Source organism: Chrysemys picta, chromosome 25 (genome assembly GCF_011386835.1).
Source record: "Chrysemys picta bellii isolate R12L10 chromosome 25, ASM1138683v2, whole genome shotgun sequence".
Classification (NCBI taxonomy): Eukaryota; Metazoa; Chordata; order Testudines; family Emydidae; genus Chrysemys; species Chrysemys picta.
Window position 1 is genome coordinate 11,329,390 of NC_088815.1, and position 12,577 is coordinate 11,341,966.

General features: G+C 52.8%; 1 protein-coding gene across 2 annotated transcripts in view; it reads left to right on the forward strand.

Annotated features, from left to right (window-relative positions):
• The first annotated feature begins 5,128 nt into the window (after positions 1 to 5,128).
• The window catches only part of PALM (paralemmin), a 69,879-nt gene continuing 62,430 nt past the window's right edge, over positions 5,129 to 12,577 (forward strand). Inside the window, exon 1 of one of the 2 annotated variants that reach the window (XM_005281057.4) lies at positions 5,129 to 5,415. In XM_005281057.4, coding sequence (XP_005281114.2) covers positions 5,411 to 5,415 — 5 coding nt within the window. In that variant the 5' untranslated portion in view covers positions 5,129 to 5,410. The remainder of the gene's footprint in view (positions 5,416 to 12,577) is intronic. The other variant, XM_005281056.4, reaches the window with a different exon arrangement.

Consider the following 12,577-nt stretch of genomic DNA (forward strand, 5'->3'; position numbering starts at 1 on the left):
CATGACAGGGCCACGGGGACGGGGGTGGGCGCTGGATACGGTGTGATGCTGGGCACAGGCCCCATGACAGGGCCATGGGGACGGGGGTGGGCGCTGGATACGGTGTGATGCTGGGCACAGGCCCCATGACAGGGCCATGGGGACGGGGGTGGGCGCTGGATATGACTGCTTGGATCACAGGGAACACCAGTTAAAATTGCCTGCGTGTTTTTGAAAGGCCTTTCTCCCTGCTAGCCCAGGGGCCGCGTAAAGCTACAGCTGTCTGGCCCAGGAAAGAAATCCTGGCTCTCCTCGTCCTGTCGGGGGAAGGGGCAGTGCAAACAGCTGTGTAATAACCACAGGAATACAGACTTAAAGTCAGACACTGCCGAGGGTATGCAGCAGCCGGGGTACGACTGGAATGAGCGGCAATGCCTGGCGCAAGGGAAGGAACGGGGGCAGTCCTCCCAGAAAGCAAGGGAGGGCACCCAAAAAAACAGAGGCTGCACCCTCCAGCCCTGCTGCTCCTGTGTGGAGCTCGTGGTCGCACTTGCTGGGGACCCCACAAACACACACGCGCGAGTGACAGCGGTTGCCTCGTGAGACCCGGAGGAATTAAACCCAGCAGCGGCCAGTGACAAAGAACTGGCTGAGGAAGGGAGTGTGGAGGATGCAGACCCTCTTCGAGAGCCAGCCGGCCCCGGCCCAGAGGAGGAACCCACTGAGGAAGGACAAAGGAGCGCAGGTAGCTATTTTCTTTCCTGGCTTTTTAAAATAAAAAACAGCAAAAACGTTGTTTATGGGCCCCGGACATTAATCTCCCCTCTCAGCCCTCTTGCCCTTCAAATGGTGGCCAAAAGTGGAAACAAGGAATGGCCGTTCGAAGTGGGCAGTTTATTTGAATGACATGCACTGGCAGGCAGGCAAAAAAAAAAAACCAACCCAAGAGAGAGCCAGGGCTGTAAGAAAGCCAGAAGCCATTCGGAAATGCCCGTCGCCCATCTTGTCCTAGAATTTAAGGCCAGAAGGGAGCACCAGATCATCTAGCAGAATCTCCTGTGTACCACCAGCATCCACCCAGCTACCAGCCCACACACTAAATCCAAGCCCGGGATTGGACCAAAGTATTATGGCCCACCAGAGACTAGACATAGGCAGAGCGACGGGCACTGCCCGAGGTCCCTGCGATGGCAGGGAATTGGTTAAGGGAGATGTGCCCCGGTAATCCCAGCAAGTGACCAGCCACCACGCTCCACGGAAGAAGGTGAAAAAAAGAAACCCCAGGTCGCTGCCAATCTGGCCTGGATGAAAATTCTTTCCCACCCCCACATATGGTGGCTCAGTTAGATCCTGAGCATGTGAGCAAGACCCAGCCAGCCTCGCACAGGAGAGTGAGAATGCCTGGTGCCACCTCAGAGACCTGGCCCTCCCCATCTAGTGTCCCACCTCCAGCTGTGGCCATCCCTGATGCTTCAGAGGAAGGAGACCAACCCCCTCTTCCCCCACCATACATGGGGGGGGGAATCCCTTCCTGACCCCCTGCAAGTGGCCAACTAAAGCTCTGAAGCATGAGCGTTAGGAACCCAAGTCCTAAACCAGAAGGGATCCCCCAGGGCTGCTGGGCCCTACCCCCCACCATCTCAAGCAAATCCATCATACAGTCACACTCACCAATGTATCCAGCTCTCTCTCAGAACTGATTAAGTTGTTTGCCCCCACAACTCCCATTGGGAGGTTGTTCCAGAACCTCCCTTCTCCGATGGTTAGAGAACCTGAATTTGTTCGTGGCCCATTTATACCCATTTGTTCTTGTGCCACCATGTCCTGTGGGTGCAATAGTTCTTCACCGTCCCTGGTATTTATCTCCCTCGTGTATTGATAGCGTGATCACATCCCCTTTCAGCCTTCAATTTGCTACGCTAAACATGCCAAGCTCTTTCAGTCTCCTCTCATAAGATAGGACTCCCCTGATCATGCTAGTAGCTCGTCTCTGTCTCTGTTCCAGTTTGAATTCATCTTTCTTGAACATGGATGACCAGAAGTGTGCACAGTATTTCAAATGAGGTCTTACATGGGCCTTGTTCAATGGCATTAATACTTCTCCATCTCTACTGAATATGCCTTGCCTGATACATCCTAGGATCGCATCTGCCTTTTTCACAGCCACATCTCATTGCTGGCTCATAATTGTCCTGTGATCGACTCATCCACCCAGGTCTCTCTCCTCCTCTGTTGTTTCCAACCGATGAGCCGCAGCTTGTAGCAGAAATTCTTATTATTAGACCCTAAGTCTATTAGACCTTGCACTTGGTACTGCTGAATTTCATACCATTATCTCTCCAGTCTTCAAGGTCATCCAGATCTTCCTGCATAATATTCCGATCCTCCCCTGTATTGACAATGCCTCCCAGCTCTGTATTGGCAATACATTTCAGTAGCACACTCCTACTTTTTGTGCCGATGTCATTAATAAAAATATTGAATAGGATTGGTCCCAAGACTGACTCTGGAGGAACTCCTCTAGTCTGACAATTCACCTTTCAGAGCAACTTGTTACCTTCTCCCCTTTAGCCAGTTTCTTATGCACTTTACATTTCTTGTATTACTCCCCCTCTTCTCCACTTCAGCTAATAATTTCCCACGTGGCATCAAGTCAAATGCTTTACTGAAGGCCAAGTATATTATATCTACTGCCTTTCACTTAGCTAAAAAATCAGCTATTTTCCCAAAGAAGGGAATCAGGTTAAGCTGGCATGATCTAGCTTTGATAAACCCATGATGTATTCCAGCCCCTTTCCTGTTTTCCTCCATATCTTTAATCATTTTTTCCTTTACAATTTGTCCCAAAGCCTTGGATACTACTGAGGTCAGACTAACAGGTTTGTAACTGCCTGAATTAATTTCTTTCCCCTTTCTTAAATATAGGTCTGACATTAGCGATTCTCCAGTGGTACCACCATGTGGTACTCCCTCCACATAGGAAGATTTATTAAGAATCCTTACTACCGGACAAGCAATCTCGTGCGCCAGTTCTTTCAGTATTCTGGGAAGGAACTGATCTGCCCCGCCCTGATTGGAGTTCATTAAGTGCTTTAAGTTTTTCTTCCACCTCAGGAGGTAATTCCCATTTTTATACCCTCATTTCCATCAGCTGTCCTTACTTCATGCCTGTGGTCCATGTTCTCATCCTTTTTGAAAACCATGCAAAGAATTCATTTGAGTTTTGAGGCCATACCTAGGTTATCTTTAATCTCCTTCCCATCCACACTGCACAGGGCCCAACCTCAGCCTGCCTTCTTTTTTTATTTCTATAACTAAAAAAACCTCTTCTTGTTTATATTCATTTCCTTGGCAAGCGCTAATTCAGCTTGACTTCTAACAAGTCGCACTTTATCCCTCCGTTTGCTAACTCCAAAATGTTGCTTTCTTTGCTGCTCAATCCTTCCTTCACTCCCTACAGGCTCTCTGCTTACCCCTAATAACCTTTTTACTGCGGTTCTTCATCCAGCTGGGTCTGGAGACTTTCCCTGCAATTTTTGCCCCTCGTGTGGGATGTAAATTTCAGCTCCTTTTTGTATACAGGCGAGTCTCATCTTACGCTGGGGTTACATTCCGCTGTCAGCGCGTAAAGCGAAAATCGCATACAGTCAAAATGACATGGAGTGTAATGGCAGGCGGAATCGCCCGCACTTCAGGTACAGTATTTAAATGGTTATTTTTCTCTTTTTTGTTTTGTTTTTACCAACCGCGCAAGCTGAATTCGTGCATGTTAAACGCGTGTAAGATGAGACTCGCCTGTAGTTGAAGAAATTCCAAAGCCCACTCCACATATCAGCCCTTGAGGTCTTCAGTAGCAGAGCAGGGAATAAACCCTCCATTTCTTGAGGCCCAGCCCAGCGTTCTGTCCACTAGACCACACTGCTTCCCTTATTCATTGCCGGTGGCATTATGGTCTAAGCATTTATTTTCAATTGCTCACGGTTCACATGGTTCACATCCCAACAGGGTCAACTCCTCCCTCCCGTGGAATGGTTTTTTGGATGATTATTGGTATAATAGCTGCGCCTAGAGACCCGAACTGAGCTCAGGGCCACGTTGTCCTAGGCCCTGATTATTATCCCTGGTTTCCATACAGAGACGCTGAGGCCCAGAAAAGGGAAGAGCCTCTCTCAAGGCTATGCAGGGAACCTAGCAAGGTCAGAAATGCAGCCCAGCTCTTCTGAGCCCCAGTGAGGAACTGAACGTTGGGTGAGAGCTTCGCTTCGCCCTATTTGCTTAACCCAAATTTCCCCTCACGCCCCCCTCTGTTGTGCAAGGGTTTGGCTACCTTCCTGCCACCCCAGAGGTGGCTGCATTTCTGACTTTGTACGGATATGGTGCAGTGCGCTGGGTTCCTTCTCAGCTCCTGTTTCTCCACCCCAGAGGTGGCTGCATTTCTGACTTTGTACGGATATGGTGCAGTGCGCTGGGTTCCTTCTCAGCTCCTGTTTCTCCACCCCAGAGGTGGCTGCATTTCTGACTTTGTACGGCTATGGTGCAGTGCGCTGGGTTCCTTCTCAGCTCCTGTTTCGCCACCCCAGAGGTGGCTGCATTTCTAGCACTGTCCGGATAGGGCTGGTAAAGCACGCTGGGGAGGCAAGGTGCTCTCGACTTTCATTTCAGAACGCCACACCGCATTTCCCAGTCGAGCTCGGAACGGTGGCTGCGGTCATTGTAAAGAAATCGAAATAAACCCAATAGGCTTATCATGCCCCAGTCCCGCCTTCCCTCCCCTCTCCCTGCAGTGTGTATGACCGAGCAGGCTGGTTCTGCGCCGTGCTTAGTCAAGGCCGGGACCTGCAGGCTGTCAAGTGAAGCTTGCTTAGGAATTTGGAGACACACGTCTGTTAAGGAAATGGAATCGGGGGGCAGGAGGGGAATAAGTCCTACTAACTCAGGGAGTCCATCCCAGACCCTGCCCCGGCCGGTTGGCAGGATGCTAGGTCTGGGTTGGTGCTCCCCAGCGGTCAGGCACTTGGAAGGGATGCAGCCTCCTTATTGAACGCGTCCAGGCGCTGCTCAAGGTCTCCACTGAGCCTTCTGTTCCTGGAGACTCTCCGAGCAGCGGCAGTGACAGGCGACGCCCAGCAGAAGGTGCTGTTAGGATGCTGGAGAAGGGGAAGGGGAGGAAAAAAAAAAATCCCTTCACATCCCCAGCTCAGCCATCCACCGCCAGCCAGTCGCACTCAGGACAATAACACAGCTGGGGATGCTGCACGGCCACCAGCCGCTCGCCACCTCTCCCACAGCCTGCTGCCCGTGAGCGGAGAGACAGCGAGGGGGGGACTCGCCCAGGGCTGGCGTTTGCCTTTCCCTCCAGAGCTTCGCCTGGATCCGTGCAGGGCTGCGAGCCAGAGGGTGAGGCAGCCAGGGGATTGCAGAGGCTGGGAAAATGGAGTAAGTACCGCTTTTCCCCTTGCCCCAGGCATGTGTTGGAGGCTGTGGGGAGACCGGGTGCATCCAGCCATCTGTCTGTCTAGGTACTTATCTAGCCTTCTGCACCATAGCATCTCCCCTCCCCACTAAGCCAACCGCCCTATTTCCCCCCCGCTCCATCCCGCTGAGGTTGGATTCAGGGCTCATCTGCTGCTGACGCTACCCCGGCCTCTTCTCGGGAGCTGGCCTAGCGGGGCTGGCTTCCCCCTCCACCTGCATACAACCCCCCCTTGCCCCTGCTGGTCCTGCTCACCAAGGGGACAGCTTGGGGCTTCACGAGGCCGGGGAGCCAGGGGGCTGCGTGCAGGGGGAGGTGGGGAGCGTGGTGGGGTCTTCCTCTCTAACCGTGGCCCTTGGCATTTGCGGCTTGGGGAGAAGGAGCGGGAGGGCCTGTCTGACGTGTTGCCACCGGTCGGCGTGATCACGGGTGGGTGGGGGTTGGCGCATGTGAGGGTGCAGACGCCCCCCCTCGCCTGGATATTTTGCAGTGACTCAGAAATCCGAGCGTGCCCTGCCTCTCCGTAGTCAGGGCCTCTGTGGTGTAGCGATGCTGACCTTATTGTTTGCGTGTGGAAGCAGGGCCCGGAGAACCAGGCTCAGGATCAGGGCCGTGCTGAGTCGGGGGCTGGGCGATCCCATAGGGACACAGGGGTGCCTGCTGCAAAGAGCTTCATGTTTAGAAAGACAACAGGTGGAGGGAGGGGGGAGAAGCAGCGAGATCAGGCCACGGAGGGACTTGGCCTGGCACCGAGCGGCCCCGAATGGGCCTGGGAATTGTGCTTTCCCCCAGGACTCCAGCAGCGTCGTCCCCTCGGAACCGCTGGCTCCAGGCGTAATCACCTGGGAGGGGACGCAGCGGGTCTGCCGCGGCTCGCTGCGCTCCGGGTAACTGGCCGGAGTGGCTGGTGCTGCTGTGTTTGTTCTAACGAGCACCTCCCCTCCCCTGCCTCAGCTGCTCAGGTCTCAGCCCTGGGCAGGACGAGCAACAGGTTTTCCTGAGGCAGTGGCGGATCAGTGCCCGTCCTGCCGTGGTTCACCGGCGGGAGCTGGCAGCCCTTGGCGAGCAGCGCCCGGCTCACCAGTGGAATTCTGCAGGGCTCCCGTCTCCTCCAGGGCGGCCCCTCCTCAGCACCGGTGACTGACCATCTGGGAGCCAGATGCCAGGTGCTCAACAGGTCCCAGCCGTCTGCTCCCGCCAGGCCTGCAGCAAGAGGGGGTGTCCCCGGGCTTCCTCTGGCCACCCTCCCTCCATTGTCAACCTTTGATTCTTCCCTCGAAGCTATCAAAGGAACCAGGAGGCGGCTAATCTGGGTCAGTGGCTGGTGTGGGGAAAAAAGCTGGATCCTGGGGAGGCATTTGAGATGCATCTCTGAGGCCTGAACACAGATTCTCTGCAGGAGAGCTGGCTACATGGGGAGCCCCCAGCTACTCCATTCCCAGCCTCTCCCAACAGGAGGCGCTGTGTGGCGTGGGGCTGGAGAGATGTGTCAGGGGGAGCTCCCAGATTCTCCACTCTCAGCCTCTGCTAGTATGAGGCGGTGTCGGGAGCAGGACAGGTTAATTAGAAGCCGGGGGCGCTCCAAGCTACCCCAGTCTTGACACCTTCTACCAGGGGGCACCACGTGCAGTGGGGCAGGAGGACTCGCTATGGGGAGTTGGCAACATTTGCAGGGCCACGGAGGTTCACTGCAGGGAGAGAGGTCAGAGCACTGGATGGCAGGAGTTGATGGTGATTTTCATCCCAGGCTCTCAGGGCAGGAATTGCTGCAGGGAATGGTTGTGAGCTGGTGTGGGGAAGCCAGGCTGGGCTAGGGGGAGTGTGTGGACAGTCTGTAAACTTCAATACCCATCGATTCCTCAGATCCCGGCCACGCCCTGGCTGAGAATGTCCTGGGAGCATTTCCATGGCCCAAGATCTTGGCGCCAGGCCATAAGCACCTGCAGCTCCTGTTGGCTTTAATGCCTGTTAACGTGAGAGCCCCCTGTTCCAGGTGACAGAGGAGCGCCAGCCCGCTGAGTAGCCGATGGGCTAGAACTAGAAGCCCCTGTTTTTGAGGGTTGAGAACGTTGCTGTGGGCTGGATACCTGGCCGTAGGAGGCCTCGGCAAATCCAGGCTTGATGCTTTGGGAAACTCCTGGGCATGTCTAAAGGGGTTTCTCTTTCAGCAAGAAAAACTAGCACGTAGGCTGCAAAAACCCACCCTTGCAGACAGCACCTGTTGTAGGTGGGAGCATTGTCTAGTGGGCTGGACAGCAGGCTAGGAACCAGGATTCCTGGGTTTGATTCACAGCTTGGGGAAGTGGGGTCTAGTGATTAGAGCAGGGGGCCTGAAATTAGGACTCCTGGGTGCTATTTACAGCTTGGTAAGGGCTGTAGGGTCCAGTGGTTAGCACAAGAGACTGGGAACCCACCAGGGCTTCTGGGGCTACGTTTCTGCCTCAGTTTCCCCACCTGTAAAATGAGGCTAATACAGTCCAGCCTTGTGGCACAGCTATGTAGATTAAGTGAGTAATATTTGTAAAGGGCTGTGAGATCTTGTGATGCTAGAGAAGGATGACGGGGATTAGAATCATAGAACTGGAAGGGACCTTGAGAGTCCAGTCCCCTGCACTCAAGGCAGGACTAAGTATTATTTAGACCATCTGTGACAGGTGTTTGTCCAACCTGCTCTTAAAAATCCTCAGTGATGGAGATTTCACTACCTCCCTGGGCAATGTATTCCAGTGTTTAACCACTCTGACAGGAAGTTTTTCCTAATGTCCAACCTAAACTGTCCTTGCTGCAGTTTAAGCCCATTGCTTCTTGTCCTATCCTCAGAGGTTAAGAAGAACAATTTTTCTCCCTCCGCCTTGAAAACTGTTATCATGTCCCCGCTCAGTCTTCCTTTCTCCAGACTAAACAAACTCCACTTTTTTCAATCTTCCCTCAGAGGTTATGTTTTCTAGACCTTTAATCATTTTTGTTGCTCTTCTCTGGACTTTCTCCAATTTGTCCACATCCTTCCTGAAATGTGGCACCCAGAACTGGACACAAGACTCCAGTTGAGGCCTAATTGGCGCGGAGTAGAGCGGAAGAATTACTTCTCGTGTCTTGCTTGCAACACTCCTGCTCATACATCCCAGAACGATGTTTGCTTTTTTTTTTTTTGCAACAGCGTTACACTGTTGACTCATATTTAGCTTGTGATCCACTATGATCCCCAGATCCCTTTCCGCAGTACTCCTTCCTAGGCAGTCATTTCCCATTTTGTATGTGTGCAACTGATCCTTCCTTCCTAAGTGGAGTACTTCTGAGTACTTTCCTTCCTAAGTGGAGTACTTTGCATTATTCAAATTAAATTATTATTAAAGCCAACCAGGCTGACTTAGTTGGGTCTTGAGAGGCAACTGAAGCATGATACGCCCGGGTGTATGGAGGAGGCTCCTCCAGGCATTATCTGCACACACAGGTGTTGTTACTTGCCTACACAAGAGAGACCGGGCCTGACCTCACACCACTGGAACTGCGGCGCTGACGGGAGTTGCTCCTGATTTGCACTGCTGTGTGTGAGAGGGGAGTCGGGCCTGCGGCAGGAAGGGAGAAATCGCCCTGCTTTTCCTGAGGCAGGAAGGATGGGGGAGTGATTAGTTCCCTGGCTGGGGATAAGAGAGAGCTGAGCTCATTTCCCAGCTCTGCCACATGCACACTGGGTCACCATGGGCAAGTCTCTTAACCTCTCTCTGACTCAGTTGGGGGCAGGGCTAGCTCAGTGGTTTGAGCACTGGTCTGCTTAAACCCAGGGTTGTGAGTTCAATTCTTGAGGGGGCCACTTAGGGATCTGGGGCAAAATCAGTACTTGGTCTTGCTAATGAAGGCAGGGGGTTGGACTCAAGGTCCTTTCCAGTTCTAGGAGCTAGGATATCTCCATTAATTTTTTCAGTTCCCCAGCTGTACAACTGGGGCAGTAGCTCCCAATGGTGCTGTGAGCATAAATACACTACGGATTGTGAGGGGCTCAGATACTCTGATGACAGGGGTCATACAAGTGCGTTGATAGATGTGTGTCCACCCGGGGAGGGCGGCCTCTGCAGGTAGATTATAAATGTACCAGCTTCTAGTATCTGAGAGGGAAAGTTACAAGCGGCTGCCTGGAGCTTAGTCTGTCCTTCCTGGGAGCAGGAAAGAACAGTGGGGACTCCCACCACCCGGTTATCAGCAGGGCTTGAACCTAGAACCCAGAGCCCAGACCTCTACCACATGAGCTAAACGTTAACCTCTCTCTTGGCTGGTAGCAATAGCAGGCTGTTATCCTCTGTGTGGACCAGCCTCTGAGGGACGGGACACACACTTTGCAAGCATGTTATACGGGCATTCGGCTGCTCTCTCTGCTTCTGCCATTATCCCCAGCGTCCTCCTCTGACAACCGGGCTGGATCCTACCGGAAGTCAGTGGCAAAGCTCCCATGGAAGCCAAGAGGAGCGCAATCAGCACAGCAATGAGACCTATGCTAGGATACTCCTGCTTCGTCTCTTGCCCCCTGCCTGGTGCCAGCAGAATTCACATCAGCTGCCACGTCTTCCCCATCACTTGGTCTCTAATGGGATCTGTTTTGCTTCCCATATTGTGGGGGGCAAATGACCGTCCTGGCCTGTCGGGGACCTGAGGCGCCTTCTAAAAACCTGCCCAAACTTTAGGCCCAATCTGGAAGCTCTCAACTTTGCAAAACTGCCACTGACTCCAAAGGGAGCCGGGACTTGAGTGGAAATGGGGTCAGAGCTCCCGAACTGACCCACTGCAATGAAAATTGCCTGGTTGGTTTCATTTACATTCCTAGTCGGTTTCGCTCTCCGGCTGTCTCCCCCTAGGACAGCACTACACCGTGTGGGCTACAGAGCGCATGGGGGGATGTGTTTGGGGGGCTTGTTCGTCACTTATGATCTCTGGATTTATTTTTAATTTCATGGGCATGTTTTCTGGTCTTTTTAAAAAGCAAAACCAAACCTAAATTTGAGGGGACACAGTCCCCCCCACCCTCCAGGCACACACTGGAAAGGACAAGGAGAAGCCTGTTTCTAAGCATTGTGCCACTTTACGGGTGGAGTCCCTGAAAAGCAAAGTTCCACAAAACACAGTGGTTTGGGGCGAGGTTGGGGGCAAAGCCCTTTTTTGGCTCAGAGCCATATGAGGTTTGAGCCCCGCTTCAGCCTGAGGTTCATTTTGAGTTGGAATAAACCCCCAAACTTGAAGGCAGATTCCCTTGATGCCTCCATAGTCCATCCGGCTTTGCCACAAAGCTGCCCAGATCCAGCCACCCCACTGTTCCTCTTTCCCATGTGGATCATCAAGAGGTCATCAAGCCCAGCCCCTGTGCTGAGGCAGGACCAGGTAAAGCTAAACCATCCCTGACCGGGGTTCCTCCAACCTGTTCTTAAGAGCCTCCAATGACGGAGATTCCAGCCTCCCTTGGAAGCCTGTTCCAGAGCTTAGCTATCCTCAGAGTTAGAAAGGTTTTCCTACTATCGATCCTAAATCTCCCTTGTTGCAGACCAAGCCCATTACTTCTTGGTCCTACCGTCAGTGGACATGGAGAACAATTGACCCCTGTCCTCTTTAGAACAGCCCCTTAACATATCGGAAGGCTGTTCTCAGGTCCCCGCTCCATCTTCTTTTCTCAAGACTAAACACGCCCGGTTTTGTTAACTTTCCAGCACAAGCCTAAAATTAAGCACGTGCTTAAGGGCTTTTTCCTGAATTTGGGGTCTGGATTTGTAGCTGGGGCCTGGGGTTATTCCGGGGACTTTTAGTAAAATTCCGGGGGTTTTGTAAAGCCATGGCAGTTGTTTGGGATTTGGGTCCTAGTTTATTTGAACCACTAGTTGTCAGGCAGGGAGGGGTTGGCTGAAACGTTCCATCACTCACTCAAAGGCCTGGAGAGTGCCTCTCAATGCTCCTTTTTCTTCCCTCCTCATGGCACCATCTGTGCTGTTAACGGGGGGGAGGGATAGCTCAGTGGTTTGAGCATTGGCCTGCTAAACAAGGGTTGTGAGTTCAATCCCCAAGGGGGCCACTAGGGATCTGGGGCAAAGTCAGTACTTGGTCCTGCTAGTGAAGGCAGGGGGCTGGACTTGATGACCTTTCAAGGTCCCTTCCAGCTCTAGGAGATGGGATATCTCCATTAATTAATTATAAGTAAATGGAGATTTTATTCCCTCCCCCCCACAACTGCTCTGATTTGTCCCTGCTCTGCACCCACTGTGAATTCCCTCTGCCTTTCTGACCCATCTGCGTCAATGAGTCTTATTAGAATCATATTCCCTGCACCTTCTCCACTGGTGACTCCAGAGCAGAGAGTTGTTTTTTAATATGGGAGAGGAGGGTGCGATTTTTGATGTCAAAGGCTTTGAAACTAGGTAGGGAGGTTGTGGTTTTGCAAAGGAGCCTGGAGTCTCCTGCGCTAGGATCGACCCTTGGATCCACGTGGGCCAACCTTTCCTGAAGTCAGTGGAGCAATGAAGCTCTGGAAAGGTTGTGACCTCTAGTTGGGTCCCCATGTCATGACCCGGTCCTGCTGAGACACAGACAGACAGCTGTAGGAGTGATGCAGAGGACGGATGTGTCAACTGGATGGATGGCTTCCCCGCCTGGCACACAAGTGGTGGATGGGGGAGGAACTGTGAGGGCTGGATGCAGATCCAGCGTCCGGGCACAGCAGCAGGAGATAGGCCAGCTGTGAATTGTGTTCAGAGCCCCAGAGGGAGGGGGCCCAGCGGGCAGATCAGTACCTCCTGGCACAGCCCCTGTCTCCCCCTGAACAGACCCGGTGGCATATTCTGCATTTTGCTCCTTTCCAGCATGTTTTTATTTGAATGTCACATTTGGCAGGTTATTTATTTAATTCATTAATCCAGGTTTTAAGAAGCTGAGTGAAACTGACACTGTCCATTGGATGTGGAGAGGGACTGATCCCATGGGGGGTCCCAGAGTCTGAGGATTTGGGTTCGGGGGGGGGAGAGGGGGTTGATCCCAGCTCCTAACCAGAAATCTTGATCGAGCTAAAGGCTCAGGGGGGAGTGTTTTGTGTTACATAGTAACACCTAGACTTCACCCCCCAAATGAGATCAGGGCCTTTGTTGTGCCAGGCAT